The sequence below is a fragment of the Euprymna scolopes genome, chromosome 9 (genome assembly GCF_053919585.1).
Source record: "Euprymna scolopes isolate OS-2025 chromosome 9, ASM5391958v1, whole genome shotgun sequence".
Classification (NCBI taxonomy): Eukaryota; Metazoa; Mollusca; class Cephalopoda; order Sepiida; family Sepiolidae; genus Euprymna; species Euprymna scolopes.
Window position 1 is genome coordinate 13,580,479 of NC_136490.1, and position 25,717 is coordinate 13,606,195.

At 34.6% G+C, this 25,717-nt stretch overlaps 1 protein-coding gene across 4 annotated transcripts in view; it reads right to left on the reverse strand.

The window, feature by feature from the left end:
• LOC145284441 (phagosome assembly factor 1-like) overlaps window positions 1-25,717 on the reverse strand; it is a 125,243-nt gene that overhangs the window by 55,446 nt on the left and 44,080 nt on the right. For 2 of the 4 annotated variants that reach the window (XM_080133253.1, XM_080133251.1), the window contains exons 2-4: window positions 9,430-9,512; window positions 3,530-3,613; window positions 443-486 (exon numbers count right to left, since the gene is read on the reverse strand). In XM_080133253.1, coding sequence (XP_079989379.1) covers window positions 443-486; window positions 3,530-3,613; window positions 9,430-9,512 — 211 coding nt within the window. The remainder of the gene's footprint in view (window positions 1-442; window positions 487-3,529; window positions 3,614-9,429; window positions 9,513-25,717) is intronic. The other 2 variants (XM_080133254.1, XM_080133252.1) reach the window with 1 other exon arrangement.

The following is a 25,717-nucleotide window of genomic DNA, read 5'->3' on the forward strand; positions in this document are numbered from 1 at the left end:
AAAAATTTATCTAATCCTAAATTTCATAATTATTTCATGGTTTTGATTTCCATTTCATCTGTCAGGCAACTAAAATATATTGACCGATCTCCTGTTCAGTCCTTTGTTTTATATTGAAACACAAAATGCTTCTCAAATTACCATTTATTATATCAATCCGAAGATTCTATTGTTGGCATAGATTTCCTCAATATTTTTCTAGTCAGAATTCTTTCTAGAAAGATATTAAGGATTACAGGAGGGACCATGTGAAGGTTGCCAACATCATAAGTGAAAGTTATTACTATGGAATGAACTGAATTCGAATTTGGGACACCTAGATTATCAGTTCGGGTCATCAACCACTGTCATCTCCCATTAAAATAAAGTTACTTAAAGTCATTTAAACCAGAAGGAAAATATTTTACTTAAAAATCAAGTTTGATGTAAATAAATAACTTACCAGTATTTTAATTTGACTTTGTTCATGCTAAAAACTTCTATTATCTGAAATGAAAAATAGAAATGTAAAAACTGGTCAATTTTCTGCCATATCAGCCATTGTTGGGTTATTTATTGCTAAGAAAGTTCATGAAGTAAAAGGAAAAAAAAAAACTTATCCATAGGAGAAAAGTTTGAAAGTTGAATGAAGAACATATGAAACACTAGTTTAAAAGGTCAAGTAATGGAGTGTTCGACTTCGAAAAGTGTGGATTGGTTGTTTTACGGCATATCAACCCTTTTCAGGTTATTTAATTCTGAATCCAGTGATTTTGAGGAAAAATTTTTTTATAGAATATATTTTTTTCTTCAAGTTGGTTTCTATTTAACCCATAGTTGAGACCCTAACAGTTACCACTCAGGGTCAGAGTGGGCCTGGAAGCAATGGCAATTAAGGGGTGGCTCCACACTTCCCAAAGGCCACAAGCTGGGGCCTGACCATTGGATATAGTTTAAGGTCATATCCAGGACCACAAAACATGTGGAAGATACTGAAGTATACACTGTTGGTGGTAACAGACCAAAATTGAGTGGATGAAAGGGTCCCAAAGGCATAGGGTGACGTGGTGGGAGAGTGAGGAACTCGAGAAGTGGATCAAAGAAAAGCAGAAGCATGATTTAGCAGATAAAAAATAAAGTTTAGTGAATAAAAATGTGTGTCAGAAATCAAAGAGTGAAGCAAGAAAAGCAATATACAAAGCTAAAATGGAGGCTGAAACAAAAAACAAAAACTTCCAGATATACTAAGGGATAACCAAAAGAATGAAGCATCAAGGATAGATAAATAGATAACGACGAATATGAATATTGTATATAAAAAAATTAAAAAAAAAAAAAAAAAAAATACATTTGAAATGACAAAGTGGCAAAAACAAATGAACAGGACAAGAAGGATGCTTGGAAATGCTATGAGAAATTCTTGAGTACTGAATTTTCATGAAAATTTACAAGTTTCAGACGTGGTATCTGACCAGGCTATAGAAATTGAGTAAAAATTTTTATGGAAGTCTCAAGTAAAATGAAGGATAAGGTTGGAGACCCTTCAGGTATCGTTGCAGAAGTGTTGACAGTTGCAGGTGGAACAGACATTAAGATGATCACAGACTTAAAAAATCAGACCATAAACGACAAGATTATCTTAAACTGGCAACTTATTACAATTTTGAATTGTTAAAAGGTAAATGCTAGATAACCAATTAAAGATGTTTAAAGCCGACATCGTGGGAAATTACTCTAAACATCTACTGTTGAGGCTGTGTTTGTCATCTGCCATCAATCCATCTCAATCTCTCAAAGTTCTTGACTTGGTCCAAGCCATGGTCTCCTTCGATGGTTTCCAACTCTTAACCGTTACCAGTGTCAAACTGACAACTCTTAAACATTGCAAATCAGACATTCATCAACTGAACCATAGTAAAACTTTACTATTCTAAATATATCTAATGGTCCTTTTCCTCCTATCATTCGGCACTAATTACAACTACTCCTAAAAACCACCCACACACAAAAATATATTGACCGATCTCCTGTTCAGTCCTTTGTTTTAAAATAACTGCCTCACCTTGCTTGTTATTTTGGCTGCCTTTTATATGCACTGGTGAACAAATTCCTGCTCATTGTGTTTTCGTCAACCCCACCTTCCACACCCATGTGTACCCAATAAACCTATTTTATCTTTTTTATATTTCTTTTTCTTTTCTCCCCCACTTTCCAACACTTGGGGTCAGGGCTTTATATTATCACATCACCGAAGAAAAAGTTGCTTTTCATTTGCGTCTTAGAAACATTGCCCAGAGCATTTCATACTGGTGGACAGAAATGATGAAGTACTTGCGAAATAATGGAGGAAATATTTGTTAAGTTAAACACCTACAGGAATGCTATGGAAGGTAAAGGTTTGAACATGAATGTTGCCAAAACCAAAGTGATGATCAGCAGTTGTGGTGTTGGAAACTTCTCTGCTCACTTTGTGGAAAGGGGGTTAGGTGCAATTTATTTTCTGTGGTACTTTTCAGTATCGACTATTTAGATGCAGTGCGATTAGAGTGTAACCAGTTTATGTGCAAGAAGTGTAAAACGAAGACGGAGGAGAACTTCGATGTGGACAAAATATACCTGCGTGATGAAGATGTTAAAGTTTATTACTTTATTGATAGCATTGGAGCACGTGTTAGTGCGATTGCAAGAATTATGGGTGGATGGAGTAAGTTCAGAAAATTTCTGCCATTTTATACAGCAGAGGGTTACCACTGTCAACAAAGGGAAGAATCTCTCTGGCATGTATATGCATTGTAAAGATATATGAAATTAAAATCAAGCCAATAAGGGTTTTGCATCGACAAATGATATGATGCATGTGTAATGAATCCTAAGGAGAGAATCCATTCTAATGAGCCGAGAGGAAAAAAAAGGGGGGGGGGGCTTTGAAAGTATATCAGAGAAACATTTCAGACTTCAATGAGATTTCATTAAATTAAATGAAAATAATCAACTGGTTGCCCCAGTCAAAAATGCGGCTCATTGGACGTTTTCTTTCCATTTTCTTTTGCTCTTTACATCAATTACAAAAAATAAATTGCCGATAATCAAAACGCAAATTATGTTCTTTTATTGATTCAAATCCAACACATGCAAACCAACTTAATTTGCATGACTAAATTCTGGATTCGCTATCTTGGTTATAAAAACAAAGACACTACAAGTACTCTACTGCGAACGTCAATATTCATCATGGATGGTTTCAGTGTTTGAATCCTTATTCGCAATCTATGATTCACAAATTTCTCTATTTTATTTGCATCACAATAGCCACTTATGCTACAGTGACATTTTGTCTTGTTTGAGGGTGAAGAAAAGTTAAATTACGTTATTGCTGGTAGAATAATAAAAGAGATCAAGTCAGAAAATAAAGTTGGAGGTTACATCGAGCAAAACGTGAAAAATCACATCCAAGATGAGAACAGGAGTGCGGAGAATCTAAATCAGAAATAATGTTCAAGTTAGAAAAAGAAAACCAAAAAAAATATTTTTTTTTTGTTTTTTTACTCACTTTTAAGCGTTGACAAACTGGATCAAATATTAACTTGATGCCATCCTGAGACAAACTAACCACCAAGTCCATTTGTAATGGCTGCTGAGAAAACAAAAAAAAAAAAAAAAATAAATAAATAAAATAAAAAATGAAGTTCCGTCGTTTAACATACAATACTGAAAAAAAATGCATCTGATGTTTAGGTCAAACATTGCTGAGTGGTGACCGTCACATTTCAATTTGAATTGAGCAGGTTGAATGGCCACAACTTAGTGCCGCCCAATACCACCCATGAAATTATTAATATAACATTCTCATTTGATGAGTTAACAGCAGAATAAATTCAAGAATTGACACAATGACGAAGAATTCTGCACTACAAAACAGATGCCGTCGAGAATTGTGCATATCAACATAAAGAAATAAATGTCAAGATGATCAACATCTTAAAATTTGAAACACTTTAGTCATTTGTTATAGTTATATGGTCTGTAGTTACATAGATCTTCAGAAATTAAAGGATTGGTATAAATAAAAGGTGAAATAGAAATAAACATTTTTTTCCATATATAGTGTACTTTCTGTCACTCCAGTAAATATACTTATCTGGCTCGCTCCTGTTACACGAGTAAAAAACGTCACCAGATGAAATGGTTTTAAGTGTTTAGAGGAAGGTAGAAGGCAAATAGCAATTCAGACAACCCCCCTACCCTGTCTGAAATTAAATAAATCCTTCACTATTTCCATAATAAAATAGTTTTTATAATTTCCTTCTTCCTAACAAAAAAATCTTGCATCCGATAAACATATCATACAAACAAATATATATATATATATATATATATATATATATATATATATATATAAGGAGTCACTATTTCTATAAGTAAAAAAAAATTATATTAAGTTTTGATTTAATTACAACTTTGAAGTTTATATTAAATTATGGAATCTTTAAGCTGCTTGAAAAATCTTTCAATCAAAACAAATAGCATATATACATGTGTGTAAAAAAAGTGCTAGATGATTACTAAGACTTAAAGCTCTACAAAACCATCCGCCTATGCATAGAGTATTGCTGGCATGTATACCACTAGTCTCCTTTTTAGACAGGGTAAAAAGTTTCCAATCTAATAGGTCTCACACTATTAGCCAAGCTCCAACCGCTGTCCCAGTTATACAAGTATTTTAATTTAATGGGCTGATGAACCCACTTCCTTGATGTACATACACTTGCCTAACCCGACAGGCAGCAAAATCCCACCCCTTCAGTATAGAAATCCCTCGATGCCAAAAAGCCTTCTGCTCTAATAGTTTCTTCCATTCGACTGCTAGACTTTGGAATTCCGTTTCCTTAAATGTACTGACATGCAGAAATTTAAATGTAATGTGAACAGACATCTCACCACTCGACTCCCATGAGCTATTTTTTTCTTTATTCACTTGTGACTTTTTTTTTTTTAATTTACTTGTGACATTTTTTTCTTTGTTGCATTACTCATGGAAAAAAAAAAAAAAAAAATTAAGTCCAAAATGAACATTTTTCCCAATTTACAAGGCTTTTTCTTTTTAACATTTACTCTTGGCTAGGATCAAAGTGTGATATCTGTTCCAATATTACCTTTCATCTTTTTCATCCTCCATCTGTAATGAAATCCTAGCGTTTGCCTATGAAACGATAGAAAGTCTATGTAAATTGGAAACTGAGGAATGTGATGGAAGGTAATGGTCGGAGAGGGAATGTTACTAGGACTAAAGTGATGATTAGTGGCTGTAGTATTGGAAAGCCTCACAATGAAGAAACTTCTGCTTAGTCTATGGAAAAGGAGTTTGGTGCAACTCCTTTTTCGGGACAAGATCAAAGTGTAGTATCTGTTCTTCAGATGCTGCACTTCTATTTCTTGTTCTCTTTCGGTGGAGGAGAAATCCTTCACGACTGAGACAATTTTTATTTTTGTACCTTTTCTCCACGTTAAAAAACGACCCTGGTGTCTAACTGTCCCGTGGGGAGGCATAGTAAATAGGTACATAAAAAGTGCACGTGAGGTAAATTGAGAGTATCATTTTATGTGAGAGAATCGGATAATGGAGATGGATGAAACATCAGATATGGAGAAAGTATATTTGAATGATGAGGATATTGAGGTTGTTCAGAAGTTTGTTGTTGGTGATACCGTTGGAGTGCAAAGAGGAACTGGTGGTGGTGGTGTGAATGCAAGAGTATAGAGGGAACCAATTAATTTCAAGGAACTTCTGCTATTGTTAACCAGCAGAGTGTTACCAGTGTCAACCAAATGAGGAGTCTATCAAGTATGTATATATAGTGTTATGATGTATGGGAGTGAAACCTGATGAATGAGAGTTGAAGATATGTGTTGCATGGAGAGGAATACAAGGATGTGTAATGCTTAGATCTAACGACTTTAAAGATTAAATCTGAACAGTATAGAGAGAAGACTGTTGGTATGGTCACATTGGAAGAATCGATAAGAATTGCTGTGTTAGATTTAGAACAGTAGAACCTGTTGGCAGAAATATGGGAGGAAGTAATGAGGATGTATTTGAGAAAAAATGTTATAGATCTGGCCAGAGAGTTTAGTTTGGAAGTTTGAAAAAGCTGTCCAACACATGCTAGCATGCAAAAGGGACATTAAACCAAATATGACGATGAAATATTAAAAATCACACATTTGCTGCTATTAGATTTTATATAACTTTTGGATTCTTGATGAAATCAAAAATGATCTTTTGAACGTAGGTGTGGCACTACTCTAGGCAATACTCCTCTCCACCCCTAAAAAGGAAAAAATAATACCTGGGAGGATAGTCTTCAGAGACCAAACAGATGGTACATTTTGAATCTAGCCTAAAGGCCAGATAAAAATAAGGTATGCGTACAAACAGTTAAGAGTTAGTTGCTTTGTTTGAAGTCATAACAAAATGAATTCTTTTTTATTCAATCTGAAAGTTAAAATTCAAGTTTGCTTGTCCAAAGTTATTTTTAAAAGCCATTCTATTTTAAAGGCTGACGATAACACTGGTCAACAAATTTGTTGTTTGCTTTTGTCAGCCAACAAATTTTGGAGCTATGATTACATGCCATTTTTTTGCGTTTTTGGTCACATGTGTATAGGAGCATTTTAAAAGTTGATAGGGCTAAGATGTCATTGTAAGGGAAATTTTGCTGTGACTGCAGTCATGGAGGCGGACTGCTAAGGGTGGAATGTGCGAACTCGAAACTCGACCGACAGGACACAGAAAGGCGACAAAGTATCAGGTTCGATCGCATCTTAATTTGCATGAATGAGACAATATAAGGCCGGAAAGGAGTGGAGTCGAGTTGTGTTCTCGAGAACCGGAGTGAACGTGTTAGAGCGGAGAATGTTGCTAAGAATTCAGTCCAAGTTTTTTTTTTCTATTAGAAGCTATTTCGGCTTTAAATATGGGGCCTGATACGGCAGAGATGAAATGGGAAATTTTAAATGTTTCGTGTCGAACCTGGAAAATTAAAAGTCGCGTTGAAAATTCAAAAGCGTGGCCAAAAGAAGAATTTGAAGGAGTCATGTCAAACTGCGAAGTTTGAAGATTTGTCTTTTTGTTTGTTATTTCCAGTGGGATACATTGGATTTCTTTAATTATCGTCGTCAAATGAACATGTTAAAATGCGATTTAGAGGACTTGGTGCATTAAATTCGTTTTTCACTGAGGAATTTAAAATGAAATCCTGTTGTGTTAAAGAAAAAAATGTGTCGTTTTTAAATGAAAATTATTTTATGAAAGTACAATTCGAGTCGGATTTTATTGTGTTTGAAAAAATTTGCTGTTAAAAGAACTTACAATTCGATTCAGTTGACTTGTAAAGTTGTTTTTAAGCGAGAAATTAAAAAATTAATTTCTGTGTGTCTGACCGTGGGCTAGCTGCGTCTAGCCGAGTATGGAGGGATAGCTGCGTCTAGCCGAGGATGGAGGGATAGCTGCGTCTAGCCGAGGATGGAGGGATAGCTGCGTCTAGCCGAGTATGGAGGGATAGCTGCGTCTAGCCGAGTATGGAGGGATAGCTGCGTCTAGCCGAGTATGGAGGGATAGCTGCGTCTAGCCGAGTATGGAGGGATAGCTGCGTCTAGCCGAGTATGGAGGGATAGCTGCGTCTAGCCGAGTATGGAGGGATAGCTGCGTCTAGCCGAGTATGGAGGGATAGCTGCGTCTAGCCGAGTATGGAGGGATAGCTGCGTCTAGCCGAGTATGGAGGGATAGCTGCGTCTAGCCGAGTATGGAGGGATAGCTGCGTCTAGCCGAGTATGGAGGGATAGCTGCGTCTAGCCGAGTATGGAGGGATAGCTGCGTCTAGCCGAGTATGGAGGGATAGCTGCGTCTAGCCGAGTATGGAGGGATAGCTGCGTCTAGCCGAGTATGGAGGGATAGCTGTGTCTAGCCGAGTATGGAGGGATAGCTGTGTCTAGCCGAGTAGGCCCACTTTTGCTAAGGTTGGTTGGTTGTTTTTGTTTTACGGCATATCAACCCTTTTCGGGTTATTTAATGCTGAATTCAAAGATTTGGAAGAAAAATTTTTTTAATAGAATATATTTGTTGTTTTCACGTTGGTTTCTATTTAACCCATAGTTGGGACCCTAACAGGTACTACCACTCCGGGTCAGAGTGGACCTGGGAGCAATGGTAATTAAAGGGTGGCTCCACACTCCAAAGCCCGCAAGCTGGGGCCTCACCATTGGATATAGTTTAAGGTCATATCCAGGACCTTTGCTAAGGAGTATTCGACAAAGACAGATACTACTTCCCTACCCAGTTTATGATATTGAGATCGGGGGGGGGGGGATTTTGGTGTGACTGCAGTCATGGAAGCAGACTGCTAAGGGTGGCATGTGCGAACTTGAAACCCGACCAATGGGACATAGAAAGGTGACAAATCATCAGGTTCGATCGCATCTTAATTTGCATGAATGAGACAATATAAGACCGGCAGTGAAGAAGTCGGAAATGAGTTGAGTCGAGTTGTGTTTTCGAGAACTGGAGTGAACGTGTTAGAGCGGAGAATGTTGCCAAGAATCCAGTTCAGGTTGTTTTTTTTCTATTAGAGTCATGTCAAATTGATTGATTTGATTGGAAATGATTATTGTAAAGATAAGTAATCAGGTTGAATAGTTCTGGTGATTATGTTAAAAACAGAATTAGTTTCAATTGCAAAAATGTTAAATAAGCTGTAGAAATCTAGACAACATACAAAAACTAAATTGTAATGCTTAATTTCGTTGTTTAAATACATACAAACCCTTTAATTGCTTTAGAATATCCATTTACTTTGAAAAATTCTTGTTCAAAATCTCAGAAAGCTGAAAATAGTTCAGAGTACAACTAAGCTTTATTTTCAGTTTTAAAATAAAACTATTTCTTAAAAATGTCAGCAATTAATAAAGGTTTACCAAAGCGTAAATGTCAACGTATCGATTGCTATGGAATGGATATCAGTACATCATGTATAGACGCGTGTGCAATGCGAAAACAATTTTTTTTTGAGATCAGCGGTTTCAGTAAAAATAAAATGCAGAACATCAAATGCCGATTTTCAAGACTGGTTTTCTCAGTTGACCATAAGCGTGTACATGCGTGCGTATGCACAACGATTTTTGCGTGGTTGGTTAGTTGTAGTAATTAAGTTTGAATTTGAAATAGATAGCAATGTGAAATTTTTGCTCATCATGAGGGACAGCATTTGCAGTGGACGAAACTAATATTGGTCGAAATTGGAATAAGGAAATGAAAAGGTTTTCTGAATTAAAATTTGGATCCAAAACAGATAAGTAGTCCTAGAACATCAAGATGGAAAATACTTTTGCAGATATAATTAGATCTTACAAAACAATAAGATTGGTTATAAATTCAAAGAAAGTTTTATTACTTACTGCATTGCTGTACCAAACTTGAACACCTTTTATAACTCTGTCTTGACGCTTCAAGATATTTACCGTTTGATAGAACGGCATGCCTGAAAGACAAAAATATTGGAATACTTTAAAAAATGTTTGAATTTAAGAGTCGCATCAGTTTTTATAAATTAAAAAATTTGCAATATTTTTGGTGATTCTTTATGATCATTATGGAAAAAAAAAAAAAAAAAAAAATCTTTGAAGTGAATCTTTGAATAATCTTTGAAGTGAATAATCTTTGAAGTGAATCTTTGAATAATCATTAATTTCACATCCTTGGGTATCTCAAGAAAAATTTGTATGCTTTCTGATCTTTGAGATCAAGGTATATCTGTCTGGACAATTTGAGGAGGCTATTTTAAGAATTACTCCCTTTTAGGGGGAGGTGGATGTTGGTTTATAGTCAATCACTCGATGTGATTTTACTTTGGAATGAATGACAATGGAGGTTAATTATGGATAATTTTGCACCCTTTAGAATTTCTCCCATCTCTTTATTGGGTAGTTGGATCCTCACATAAAACTGATCTTGTGTCTAACTTTGCCACTGTAGAAAAGGGAAGGTAGAAATACTTATTACAAAATACAATTACAGGATGCAACCATGATTGGGTGCATAATAAAAATCTTCAAGACGAACTTAGATCTAATGACCTCAGAGGGAGATTAAATATGAAGATATTAGGGAGATGTGTGCAGAACAGAAGCGACTTGCCAAAGCGGTTTTTCTATAGGTGGACAAATCCTCTCCGACCTCTCCTACGCTGATGACATTGTGCACATTTATTAACAAGAGCAAACTTCAAGTTTTTGTTAATGTATTAGAGAAAAAAAAAAAAAAAAAAAAAAAAAAAAAAAAAAAAAAAAAGGAGACGAGATTAAAAATAAACCTAGAGAAAACAGAAAATATGTCGACAGCTAAATCACAGTTCAACCTAAACATGACTATTCACAGTAAACCCATCAAACAGGTCACCCGATTCATTTATTTAGAGTATAAACTGACTTTTTCCAGTGATTACAAGAAATTGAAACACAGAATCTGGCTGGGTTGGACGGCTTTCCAAAAACACCATTCTAAAATCAAAAAGAATGCCGATAACAAAGTTTATTTAAATTTATGTCCTCCCAGTAGTTTTATTTGACCTTGATTGTATCACATGGACTAAACTAGCCCATCATATTGAGGGGTTTCAAAATCACATGTGTTTCATTAGGAGACATCACCTGATTTAAAAAAAAAAAAAAAAAAAAAAAATCCATCCTCTATTAAACTAGTTTTATTTGATAAAATAGAAATTAAAACCCTTAAACTTTTTGGCCATGCCAAACGCTCAACTACTGGCCTGTCAAAGTTATGCTTTGAGGGTATGTTAGAAGGCAAAAGAGGCAGAGGAAAACCAAGATGGAGAATGTTTTTGATTGGACATTTATCAACAGTTGATAATAATAAGTCATGTGTGGGTTTGTAATCAGAAGATGCGATTCATGATGTGCAAAACAGGAGACTTTAATTATATGGCCACATTTAAAGAATTGAATTCTTGGGTCATTTTTTTTTTTTTTATAGAAATCGTTACAGACAAGGCATGAAGCCACTTTGTAAAGAGCTAAACATTACTTAAATGTCAAAAACTTGGCAACAATAAGTGTGAAAGGGGGAATTGTTTTCTGGGTCACACATGTAAGACCAAGGAGAGCATGGAAGGAAGTAAAATAAACTTAAGAGAAAAAGGGATAAAAATACCTGGCCAGAGATAGGTATTTTAAAAGTCAGCAAATGTTAACCTGAATACAATGATAGCCATGTGGTTGTCTATTAAAAAGTACAGCAGTAAAAACACCCAGTATTTTGATGTTTACATGTTTTGCAAACCTTATTCTGTGCCTAAACAGAATAGCAAGGGTTTAGCACTGCCGTAATCTAATACAGCAGCATAGAAAATGTTATGTACCTATTTACAATGCCCTCCCCACGGGACAGAGTTAGACACCAGGGTCGTTTTTTAACGTGGAGAAAAGGTACAAAAATAAAAAATTGTCTGTCGTGAAGGACTGATCCTCCACCGAAAAAGAACAAGAAATGGGAGTGCAGCATCTGAAGAACAGATACTACACTTTGATCTTGACCAAAAGGCCAAGTAGAAAACCAAAACTCATTACTGAAGTATAGAGATTTTTGAAGGTTTGTGTTTATTGTATTGAAAATGTACATCAAAAATGAAAAGTTATGCTTTGCTAGTTTTTGCAATTGTATTCATATAAAATAACTGGTGTAGAAAAAAAAAAAAAAAAAAAAAAAAAAAAAAAAAATCAAAACTTAGTTTAAAAATCTTAATTTGTACAGAAGAGAAATAATCTCATTGTGGAAATTAAATAAAGGATTTCTTTCCAAGTTCATTTTAAATGATAGGATGGAGGATTCGTTGGACACATTTGCTTTTCCCCACTTTCTCCTAAACACTTTAATTCGTTTTGTACAGTGCCTTTTTATTCGATAATGCTTTTATGATGGGATGGACATGTATTCATATACAAATAAATACGCATTGGTGTTTATTGTAGAGCAAAAAAATAAAAATGTTTTTCCATGGAGGAGTGGAGTGGCGTAAACAAGAAAAATATTGAAACAAACATTTTACAAAAGATTTTATGCCCACTGAAAAATAAACAGGTTCTAATGCAACATGTGTGGTCAGAACTTTTTTTTTTAAATTAATGATAATGAAAGTCACATCTGGCCAATGATTTTATCTGATAAAGTTAAATTAAAAACGAAAGTTGGGTTTGCATTAGTGTACACAGATTCAAAAAAGTTGTCAGAAAAACAAAAATATACAACAAATAAATGTTATCAAAGGCAAGATAAGTTACTTTTCTACCAAACTGGATATATTTTTTTGTGTTTTTATTCAATGGAACATGTTTATTCAGCTTGAAAAACATACAGTGTTTACCGATGTATTGGAAAATTCAAGATGGCGTCTGACTCTTTAACACGGTAAGTTTGGGAAAAGGTGTTATAAATAAAAAACTGGATAAAATACTGTTAAAAACTCGCTCAATATATGTTACCATGACATAGGTTGACATATTCGGCGGGTTTTTAATAGTATTTTGTCTAGTTTTTTTATTTATAACACCTTTTCCCAAACTTACCGTGTTAAAGAGGGAGTGAGGCGCCATCTTGAATTTACCAATACATCGGTAAACACTGTTTTTCGAGCTGAATAAGCATGTTACATTGAATAAAAACACGAAAAATATATCCAGTTAGGTAGAAAAGTAACTTATCTTGCCTTTGATAACATTTGTTATATTTGTTTTGACAACTTTTTCGAATCTATGTGTACAGTAATACAAACCAGAAAAGTTTCTAGTATATAATCTGTCGATCATCTATGGATGCTATGGCAAACAGATCAATGATTCTGTTAATAACTGAAAAGAAAACTTGATAATTGCCAAGAGTGAAATGCTCCCCCTCGCCCCACAATCTTTTTTCAGTGGCCACCTAGTCAACCATAAGATGGTTTAAAAGATTAAGAGAATACTAATCTTTTTCTCATGAACTTTTTTATTTCTAGAATAAATAAAATATGAAACTTCAGACATGTTTTTGTCTCCCTTTTCTATACATGAACTAATACCCAACAAAAACTGTTTAAGTGTTGCTTTAAGGAGAAGTGCTTTCCAACATCCTGGAAAACCTCATCAGTATGCCCTGTATTTAAGAGTTCAGGTGAAAAGTCATCTCCCTCTCAGCACAGACCAATAAGTCTGTCATGAGTAAGTTCTTGGAATCCATATTAAATAAAGCAGTCAACCACCTCAACAGAAACAACCTTCTTAGTGACATGCAATATGGTTTCAGCTCTGCAAGATCTACAGCAGATGTGCTAACGGTTATATCACATAGGATTAGTGAATCTCTTGACAAGAGTTTCCTTTCCAGGGCAATTGCTCTTGACATATCCAAGGCCTTCGATAAGGTATGGCATAAGGGACTACTTCACAAGTATTCCAGCTACGGTATAACTGGAAATGTTTTCTCAATCATTAAATCATTTCTCTCTGATAGGTTCATAAGAGTAGTGGTTGATGGGCAGAAATCAGAGGCCCACAGTATTAATGCTGGAGTCCCCCAGGGGTTCATCCTGGGCCCAACTCTCTTCCTGATCTACATCAATGATCTCCCAAAACACATACTTAAATCATTCGTTGACATCTATGTTGATGACACGACCATCTATAGCAACACATCAAAGGCCGTAAATGACAAAGTTCTAATTCTCTCTCCTGATCTTGAGCACGTGGTACAATGGGGGAAGAGGTGGCTGGTCACTTTTAATGCATCCAAAACCAAGCTTCTATCTTTACATCATCAACACTGATCCCCATCTGGCATCAATTGAAATGGATGGCTCTTGTCTTGGGGAGGCTCCATGTTTTGACAAGCTTCTGGGTTTGACCTTTACTCTTGATCTGAAATGGAACACGTACATCAAATCTGTTGCCAGAGACGCTGGGATCCTTCTATCGCTCCAGAAGATATCTCACTACTGATGCAATTCTCTATCTGTATAAAATCCAAGTACGTCCAAGGATGGAGTACTGCTGCCACATCTGGGCAGGAGCTGCTAAAAACAGCCTATCCTGCCTTGACAGAGCATAAAATAGACTTTGTGGTTTAGTGGGGGATCCCCTTTTCTCTTCCCTGCAACCTCTCTCCCACAGAAGAGACGTTGCAAGCCCGTCTTTATTTTATCGTTATTTCCATGGCAGGTGCTCGTCCGAGCTCCAATCCCCTTGTCCTCCCTTGCCAATCTTTCACGAGAAACACCCGTCTGGCTGAAACTACTGTCAATAATTTTCCCCACTATCTGTGCCTAAATCCAAACGTAGATTCCATGAGCAAAGCTTTCTTAGAACTGCACGCCAGTGGAACTCTCTGCCGCTTGCCTGTTTCCCACCTGACTACAACTTGGACATCTTCAAACTCCTGACAAACCGCCCCTTAATTAAGACACTATCAAAACCCCCAATACTAATGATTACTACAATACTATCTCATTGATTACTGTACACGCAATAACCCTTATCCCCGAGTGACCTTCGGGCCTTGATAAGTGGTGACCCCCATGTGTAAAAAAATCTTCAGTGCAGCTAGACTAGCAACAACCTCAAACCAGGATTGAAACTGGACCGCCTAGCCAACAGTCAGCGCTTCTAACCATTACGCTATTTGGCTGCTGCTAAGATGGGTATGTAAAATTACATCGTTTGAAACATTTTCCAAACGTCTAAGCTATTCGTTTACACAAAAGAGCATTGCTTTATATTCTAGTTACAGACTGTTTCGCTGTATCACAGCTCTTCAGTGCAGCTACATACATACAGAAAATAACACCTATGTAGGTGTCACGCTTACATTCAGGTCATTTAATTGTTATGTACTTCCATTTCTTGTCAAATAATTTTACCAAGAATAGCTAAAGGAACATGAGTTATATACATATACATTTTTTTCATAAGTTTTTATTTCAGTTCAAGCTAATGCATCCAAGTAATATGGATATATTTTTGAAATCGCAACTTTATTGTTTTTAAAATATAATTATCCACCGACACTGTTTCATATATATATATATATATATATATATATATATATAAAATCGATAGCACATTAACTATAATAATATATACGAAATCTGCAAGAATTAAAATATATTTAAGCGTATTTTAAGATCGGGCTTTGCCGGGAGTGTGTTCTAGCTTAGGTAAATACTTTTGCAGTTTTAACAAAAAGCAACAATATCAGAGCGTCTCCATTTACACTGAACATCTACAAAATGCCAACATCAATATATTACATATGAAGGAGTCCCCTGTGGAATTTTCACAGGTCCTACTAATATATATTAATAGGATAGTGTGTGTTATTTTGTGTCATGCTTACAGCCGAGCGACTCATTTGTTATGGACTTCCATTTCTCGTAATAAATAATTTTACCAAGAATTCTTCATAAGTTTTGGTTTCGATTCAAGCTGATGCACCCAAATCATATGGATATATTTTTTTATTTTTGAAATCGCAACTTTATAGTATTTAAAAAAACAAAACAAAAACGATAGAACATAATATATATGAAATCTGCAAGAATTAAAATATTTAAACGTACTTTACTACTGGGCTTTGCCAGGCATTAATCTAGTTTAGATGAATACTTTTACAGTTTTAACAAAAGAGCTAATATCAGGGCGTCTCCATTTACACTGAACATTTACAGAATGCCAACATCAATATATTACATATTTTTTTTTTTTTATTACATTTTCACCCCAAACAAGGCAAGCAGGGACCTGGAATGGAATTCCAGAGTCTAGCGGTTCTGGGGAAGAAACTATTGGAGTAAAAATATCTTACATCTAGGGATCTCTAGTGTGGGGGTGGGATTTAGCAGCCTGTCGGGTTTGTCGAGGGTGCTCACATCGTGGGGGCACAAGTGATTGCAGTTCGTCAGAGCATTCACCACTAAAATACTTTTAGAAAAGGCAGAGGGATGCAACATTTCGATGGGACAGAGGCTGAAGCTTAGATGCCAGTTCAGGGCCCATCAGGTTTGCGACTCTTGAACCTTGTCAATGAGCGAGAGACTAGTAGCAGATGCACCAGCCCAGATGTGACAGCAATACTCCATACATGGGCGAATGGTGGCCTTATAGAGGTACAGGATACTTTCGGGTGTTAGTAGTTTTCCAGCACGGTAGAGAGAGCCCACCTTTCTTGCAGCGGACCTGGCAATGCCTTCAGTGTAATTGTTCCAACTCATGTTTCCTGTGAACGTTAGGCCAAGGAGTTTGAAAGATGTACTCTCAGATAAGAATTGTTGGCCATTGCTATAGGTGGTAGAGAGGGTTTCTTGTAGTTATTGAATGAAACTAGTTTAGTCTTGGCAGCATTGAACGCGACCAACCACTTTTGTCCCCATTCCATCACAGATTGGAGGTCTTCCTCTAGTGTTTCTGCCATTTCTTTAGAAATGTGTTCATTCGTCTTCCTATCGTGTCTGCCATAGAGTGTAGTGTCATCAGCATATATACCCATCTCAGAGGCAATGTTGTCGGGGAGGTCATTTATGAATATCAGGAACAATAGAGGTCCAAGGATAGAACCCTGGGGCACCCCCGCATTTATATCATTGTTTAGATGTACGACCGTCGAGGATAACCTGGATTTTTCTCTTATCTAAGAAGGATCTAATTATGCTAAGTATTCTACCAGTGATACCGTATGATCTAATTTTCCTGAGGAGACCCTCATGCCATACCCTGTCAAAAGCCTTAGATATATCTAGAGCTACCGCTCTGCCCTCCCCTGCTATGAAAGTCCGCTGTGGAATTTCCACAGATCCTGTTAGTATATAATTATTACTATAATTATTTTTAATACCTACAGACACTAGTGTTTCATCCTTTTGAGAATCAGCAGTGTAGCAAGACACGATTATCACTGGTACACATACTCAACTTAAGAGCTTACTACAGTTTCACAGATCAAAAGAATCCGATTCTTTTGTTTCATTTTATTTCAATATGAGTTCTTCGATATCAAGGGTTTCACTTCCTGGAGGCTAACACTTGATTTCTATGAGATACATATACGAGTAGGCCATTAAGGTTCTTGCTTTACCTTTCAAATGAGTAATGAAATGATTAATTCTCCTTTCTGATTGACCAGTTAAATGTTATCTAATATAGAAAAGGCAATATCTGTCTGGGTCTCCATATTTTCAAACTATCTCCTCAAACTGAAAGTCGCAGAGCGGCGCTAGGGGCCCTCAAATGATTGGATTTTTTACGACTGTTTTTATGGGTCTTTAGCCAGTTAAAAGAGTTTTTAAGGGAGTACAAAATGGGTAATTAAAAAAAAATTTTTTTTTTAACCAGTTCATATGTTGTCACATTGATACAGTGACAACATCAACAGCTTTGAATGCTACATTTTGCTTTCAATTCTAGCTGATGGCACCCAAATACTTTTGAAATCACAACTTATAATATATACGAAATATGGACAAATTAAAATATATTTAAGTGCATTTTACGACTGGCATAGATTGGAACCCAGACGAGCACTTACCACACACATGAAAACAGTTCTATATTCCAAATTTCAAGATGTTGTCCATCTTACCGTTTATTTCTTTAAGCATGTTAAAATTTTGAATTCTTGACAGCACCTGTTTCATAGCAAATGAATTGCTGTCAAGAATTCAACATTTTAACATGTTTAAAAAAAAAAAATAAAAAATAAAAAAATAAACGGTAAGATGGACATCTTGAAATTTGGAATATAGAACTTTTATTTATTGATATATGCTCTGTAGTTACATCAAGCTTTATCAATTTTGGATTGGCGCACACACACACACACACACACACACACACACACACACACACACACACACTGGATGCAATAAGTATCGGATACAAAGCAAAAAGCGGATTTATTTTTATTACACAAAAACAAAATCAATAAAAAAAAAATGCTATTCTAATGTATTTTTAATATAAATACAAATCTTGTATAAAAAAAAAATAAAAATATAATTTCCCCAAAACCTCTGGCCTTGATAGAGGGAAAGCTAAAACTTGCTATGGTTTCAAATGATCTGAAATAACAGCAAAGGGAGACTCGATTCCAAATATTTCTCATGTTATATCTCGTCTCTTTTGGAAATAAGGCAAGATTATGAATATCTCCAGTATCAAGTAATCCTTATACACTGTGAAATTTACTTTATGTACGAACACCAAAGAGGGGAGATATAACATGAAAAATATTTGGAATTAAGTCTCCCTTTGGTGTTATTTAAGATCATTTGAAACCATAGCAGCAAGTTTTAGTCTCTTCTCCATCAAGGCCAGAGGTTTTGGGGGATATAAAATATTTTGTAATTCATATGCAAAACTAGGAAAGCAAATGACTATGATTGAAACATTTTATGGCTGTAAAAAGAAAAAAAAAAGTACCAAAAATAGGCTCTGGATGATCCCCTTAATACGAGACCTTAAGGGCAAATGTCATATCCCACTACACAATTCAGGTCATTACCTTTCTAACGAGCCTTCATTGGTTACATTCTGATCAATAGTCGCCAAGATTTGAAACTTATAAAATTGTCAAAAAGGTGATAGGTATATATACACTCATAGCGAAATTGAAATGCTAATATCTGGTTCTATGGGACGAGACTACATGAAAATTTGCAGGCTTTTTAATGGTTAAAATTGTATGACAATTGGTAAAAAAAGAACCTATATTTTCAAACCAATAAAATATGGCCAAATTTGCATGCATATAATATATATATATATATATATATATCTGTGTCCTGGCATGCCAGCTTTAGGATAAATTTTACTTAGGTTTTGTTTTTTACTTGGTTGTCTCCCCTGTGGCCCTGCTAGGCCACTAATATATATTTTAGTTAGATACACAGCTGGCTGGCGCTCTTTGCATTATCTAGTACCGTTGTGTACTTCTCACCATGAAATCCATATTTTTATTTTTTTAAAATAAAATTAAAATAAATGTATTTGTTATGTTTGCCATACATACAGACCCCACAATATCATTCTAATGTGTTCTAATAGCAAATCAATATCACCATTGGATTCCTCTTTAAATTTTCCTCAAACACTACATTTATATTATAGATACAAGCGCGTATGTGCGTGCAGATAAGCTGACTCAAAAACTCATAGAATCACAATAATTGACACAGTTTTCACTGCTGATTGGAGAGTTATTCTTTTTTGTTGTTGATTGCTTTTAGTTTCACCTACCCTCCACCCTGCTCCCCTCGCTCCACCAACCATTAGCATTTACAATGTTCTGTGCCACAGTTTTCTGTATTTGACCCAATAAACTATTCATTGGTTGATGTAAGCTAAATTAATAAAAGATTGAAAAGTCGATTGCAGCTAAAATCATGACACATCAATATATTTAAAACATGTGCGAATGATTCACAGACAAGAAATTCACAAATGTTCTTGACGTTTATTTATGAACATCACAATTGTTTATGGTTTTGTCACATTTTACTGACGCTTTTTACATACAAGGTTTGGTTTATCTGTTTAATAAACCAATCCCTTTCGGTTTATTTAAAGCCAAACAACGAGATGAATGAACACAAGTTGCTACATTATTCAGAGATAGGGAGAAATTGCACATTTTTTCTTTTTTACATGGTGATCACTTATCAAGGCCCGGAAGCCACTCGGGTATAAGGGTTATTGCATGTACAGTAATCAATGGGATAGTATTATAGTAATCGTTAGTATTGAAGATTTGATAAAGTGTCTTAAGGGGGTGGTTCATCAGGAATTTGTTTATGTTGGACTTGAAGACACCCAGATTGTAGTCAGGTGGGGAAACAGGCAAAGAGAAGAGAGTTCCACAGGCATGCACTTCTAAGAAGCTTTATTCATGGAATCTACGTTTTGATTTAGGCACAGATAAAGATTTGGGAAAATTGACAGTGGTTTAAGCTAGACAGGTGTTCATCGTGAAAGATTGGCGAGGGGGGGGGGACCAGAGATCAGACGAGCACTTGCCATGGAAATAACGATAAAACAAAGACTCGCAATGTCTCTTCTGTGGGAGAGAGGTTGCAGGGAAGAGAAAAGGGGATCCTCCACTAAGCCACAAAGTCTATTTTGTACTCTGTCAAGGCAGGATATGCTGTTTTTAGCAGCTCCTGCTCAGATGTGGCAGCAGTACTCCATCCTTTGACGTATTTGGCTTTTATATAGATAGAGAATTGCATCAGTAGTGAGATATCTTCTGGAGCAGTAGAAGGATCCTACCATTTTCCCAGCGACCTTGGCAACAGACTTGATGTACGCGTTCCATGCTTGTCAAAACATGGAGCCTCCCCAAGACGAGAGCCATCCATTTCAATTGATGCAAGATGGAGATCAGAGCGGTGATGTAAAAGGAGCTTGGTTTTAGATGCATTAAAAGTAACCAGCCACCTCTTCCTCCACTGTACCACGCACTCAAGATCAGAGGAGAGAGAATCAGAACTGTCATTTACGGCCTTTGATGTGTTGCCATAGATGTTTTCATCTTAACATTTATACATTTCCAAACAGTAGTATGTAAATAACATCGAATTGGATTTTAGAAAGCTGTCCAACACATGCCAACATGTTAAAGAGGCCCTAAACGGAATAGCTAATGATATTAGTAATAGAAATTTCAAGTAACACTTAAACTTAAAAAAAACTAAATAAAATATTGTTTAGAATGGAATAATCTTATGTTTAAAAGTTTTAAATAGCATGGATGGCACTAAACAATTTGAATTATTGATCCACAGACAAGGAAGTGATTAACAGTAATAACTTCAAAGAATTAGGAAACATTTTATTCACTAGAAAGAAGACCCAGCATCGTGTCCGGAATTGATTGAGAAACCATATGTCCTCCATATGTCTTTAACCCATAAAACTAGGTTACCTTTATTTATTTTTTTTTTTTACATTTTATGTTGATTTTTGGAATGGGGCTCAAAGAATATACCGATTCCTTTGATGGAATGCAAAGGAAGTAGAGTAATATTAATTGAAATTAAATTGTTAAATTTTTACTCTTCAAACCTCTTGAAACATTCAAGTGTTTAGGTCTTTTTAAGCAATCAAGTCTACTTCTGTTAAACTCTGGACATCGGTTTACAATTTCTATAGTTTGAGTTATTAATGTATTATATTTTTGGAGGTTTAATACAAATTCCACAATATTAAGCTCCTTTGGTCAAAATGAAATATACTTAAGCAAGCTGATTATATATATATATATATATATATATATATATATATATATGTGGTACCCACAAAGTCTGGCTACATAATCTACAGGATGCTTCCACAGTCTGGTTACATAATGTAGCCAGACTTTGGACAACCTGTATAGTAATGATTTAAAAGAAAAAAAAAGTGACTCGTGTCACCAGATAATCGAAACCACATTTTGATTATGATTTACTTTTTCCTTTGACGTTAATGCCTAACCTATGAAGATACGTTTGCTGCAAGGCTAAAAATTAGAACATAAGACAATTATTAATGCATATTCGTAATGCTGTCATTCGATCTTCACCTGGCAAATTCCATTTTTTTTTTTCACTTTTGCACCGATTTTCCCCAGTTAAAACCCAAATATAATGTTATGCATGAGTTTGAATACCCTATATATTAAGTTTCATATCTGTAGACATGAACTGACAGGAGTTTGGTAAACAAAATTTTATAAACAAAAAATGTATGCTCTTCTAGCACCCCCTCCCAAAAAAAAAATCAACCAAAGGTCAAATAGGCCTTTGTCTGGTAAGTGCATGCCCATTGGCTGATAGGATGGGTGCGGAGGATACTAGAAAGCTGATTAGCTAACTAAAATATTAATAGAAGGTGCGTATATAAAAACGACAGACAACCACAGAGTTCGCGCATAAGCTTGAAGAGACCTAGAGTGGATGAAATGCAAAATATTCAGTGTAGCTTAATCGCCACATTATATATATATATATATATATATATATATATATATAGAGAGAGAGAGAGAGAGGGGGGGGATTCTCTAGGTAGGCATAATTTGGCATAAAGCAAATAAATTTTTTATGCAGAGTTATTGAACCCTGCAAGGTTTTTATTTTATAGATATTTTATTGTCACAGAATCGAGAGACCCCCTATTGATAGGAACTATTATTATAATAAAAAAATATATAATATTCTGTTTGTTGGCATATACAAAAGGTTACAATTTCTATGTTCTTTTTCTTATTAATCCCATGCCATGAAGGGGTCAGCAAAAAGGTTACCATTATATATATATATATATATATATATACATACACACACACGAAAGAATAGGAAATTAACAGAAGAGACTTTAGTAATGAATATGCAGTTTCTATGTGCTAAGAAAAAAAGCAAACATTAAGGAACCTATTCTGGACAAGTATCTTCAATATGTTGCATTTGTTTGTTTTTTGTTTTTTTAATAAATATTTATTGCTTTACTCATTTCTAATCAAATAAATACAAAAGTATCTGCCTTCCTGTGTAGCAAGATATATATATATATATATATATATATAAAATAAATAAAGGCACTTTGTATGTGTGTGTAGTTCATTCCATATGAACTGAAAAGGCTGAACCAATATATATTTTTTTTTAATTTCACACAAATGTACTTTGTGTCTGACAGTTTTCTTAGGTTTTGTATTGAATCCATCAGATAAGTATCGAAAATTGATAATCAAAAAAATCCGATTAGAAAAGGAACAATGCGATTAACACCCTTACACAACCTAACATCAAGTGCATTTGAGAAGTTTTATCACCACAAACAGAAGAGCCTAGTATATATAACAAAAAAAAAAAAAAAACAAGCAAAAAACAAGCAAAAAACAAGCAAAAAACAAGCAAAAAACAAGCAAAAAACAAGCAAAAAACAAGCAAAAAACAAGCAAAAAACAAGCAAAAAACAAGCAAAAAACAAGCAAAAAACAAGCAAAAAACAAGCAAAAAACAAGCAAAAAACAAGCAAAAAACAAGCAAAAAAAAAAGTCGGTTCCTTGATAAAACAGGGGTGCATTCGAAATGCATGGTGGTTAGTAAAAGGCAGACATTCCCTGAACTTACCCCATCCACCTCTAACTCATGACATCATTAAAAGCTTTCATTGTAAATATATTGTCAAATAACACTAATATGCGTGTAAATAACTGAAGACAATCCTGTTGTGTTCCTAATTGTTCCACAAAACACTCAACTAAAATACATTTTTTTTGTATCTGGTTAAGATACGTATCTACTTTCTCCAGTCTAGAACTTTTGGGAATTACGTAAAAATTTCTGACTAATGTAAATAAAAGTATATATTTTTGCATAGATACCTGTACATGCCTTAGGTTTGCAGGTAATAAATAAATTAGGATTCTGTAAATCTTACTTTTATGCTCTATCAAAGTCCACTTACAAAAAAACACCACTGATTGACTCTAGAAACTTTTACCTAATATAAGTAATAAAATAAATAGGTTGATACTTATTCAAAATAAATTTATTTAGAATTAAGATTAGTGGCATGAACAGTTCATGTGAAAGTGATTAGTGAAAAAAAAAAAAAAAAAAGGCACCAGTTTAACAATGTTCTGTATATTTTGATAAAATTAAATACATTTCTCACTGTAAAAGAACAGGATTAAAAAAAAAAAATTGCTATTCAGAATGTTTAAATTTAGAAAGTGATAACCAATTTTAAACATTTAATATTGATTCACAGATGGATATATTTTTATCAATTTATCATGTATGAATATTTTCTTTTAATTTTAGATTTTATTAATAAAATTGAATTCATAGTCTTTGAAACCACACTTGTCTTAAAAAAATAAATAAAAACCCTATAAATAGTCTATAATATAAGTTATAGAGTAAAAATGGAATATTTCATGTTGCAATATTTTTGGCATACTAAAGTATAAGCAAAGATTTGGACGATTACATAATGGGTGATAAAACCAGACTTTAGAGTTGCTTCATAAAATATACCAAATCTCCCTGAATGTAACTATAGCTTTTTGCTTTGACACTAGAAGATCACTATACAAGGCTGATCCTGACTGGATTAAATATTTGCTTTAATAAAAATAAATAAGAATTATACTTTCATTTTGTTTATGCTTGGGACAAACATTTTTCTATTTCAAGGATGGTTCTACACTCCAGATCATAAGTTGGAGCTGGACTACTTAAGATTTCAGAAGTCAGAGTTAATTTATACTAGACTCCGCAGCACAGATTTTTTGCAAACCTTGCTAGTAAAGATTGAAAGTACATCAGAAACTGTAATCAAGAAAATATCGGCAAACAAAATTGTGATGCAATTTCCAACGATAATTGGAAATGTGCCTGATAGGTTTATCCTGAAAAATCGAGATCAGGTTGCAGAGTTAGTTTGGCCAATGATCAAGATTATTTTGTGGTCAAAATAGGAAAACAAAAAGGAGAGAAAAGAAAAGGAATATTCTGAAAATGTGTCCATTTCAATCTGCGGGTTTCAAATGTGATTTCAAACTTGAGAATGATGGTCAGACTCCACTGAAGTGTGACAGTCCAACAGAAAAACAAAAATGTAAACATTTGTCATATCAAGTACAGTTATCTGTATTTAAAACTTGAATACAGAAACCCCTACAAAGTTGGTATTTGTTTTAAACACTAGAAAAATATTTAAAATTAAGAAAAAAAAAAAAAAATTATTCAGAAGTCAAATCATTTGTGCCATTGAATGTTCAAGAGTTTAACAATTTTTATTATGTATTAACACAACCAGAACAGTTTTTTTTTTTTTTTTTTTTAATTGAAAAACGCTTACTATGAATGTAATTTTTCTTTTTACTTGTCATTTCTCTACAAATAAAGGGGATGGGAGAAAATTTTAGCTGTACTCTGGAGGCATCCTTGATTTTATTTGACACTTTCAGTAGTACTTTGAAAACCTAAGTTTTAACTTTTCACTTGCATAAAATAAAGGAATTTCTTTTTGGGGGTGGGTGAGAAACTTAACACTAACATTTTCTATTTAATTTTTTTATAGTCAGGCAAGCAGGGATAGCCCTACTAGACTACAGTATATATATATATAAGATATATAAAACTCAGGATCTTCATGAGTACACTGAAACTTTATAATGACAAATATGAGAAGTGACAGTATCTGGTCTCCTATATAATTATATAGCATCGGTCATTGTTGCTTAGAGATTAAATTACTCAAGTACTGATCAGAGTTACTGATCTCAATGGAAGAAAAGACAAATCAAAAAGACAAGCAAGCCTAACCTTTTGTAAAAAGCAAGAGAAGGCAGCCTATAAACAAAAGGCTGGAAATTGTAATTACTAAGATCAATAAAACCATAAAATCTCAGAAAAGATAATGAAATTGACACCTGAACTGGACAGAGAAATTATCACAATAGACAAAACATTTTGGGGTGACAAAAGAAAAAAAATCATACTATTGTTCAACTTGAATATATATTTCCAATCTTTTTGAAGATTTACTTTGATTGCATTGTTCATTTTTACTTAACTTATGAGTTTAACTCCAGAAAATGAACAAATTTTACAGTATTCATCATAGCAATGCTTTTGATGAAAGTAAAAATTGAGGGTGG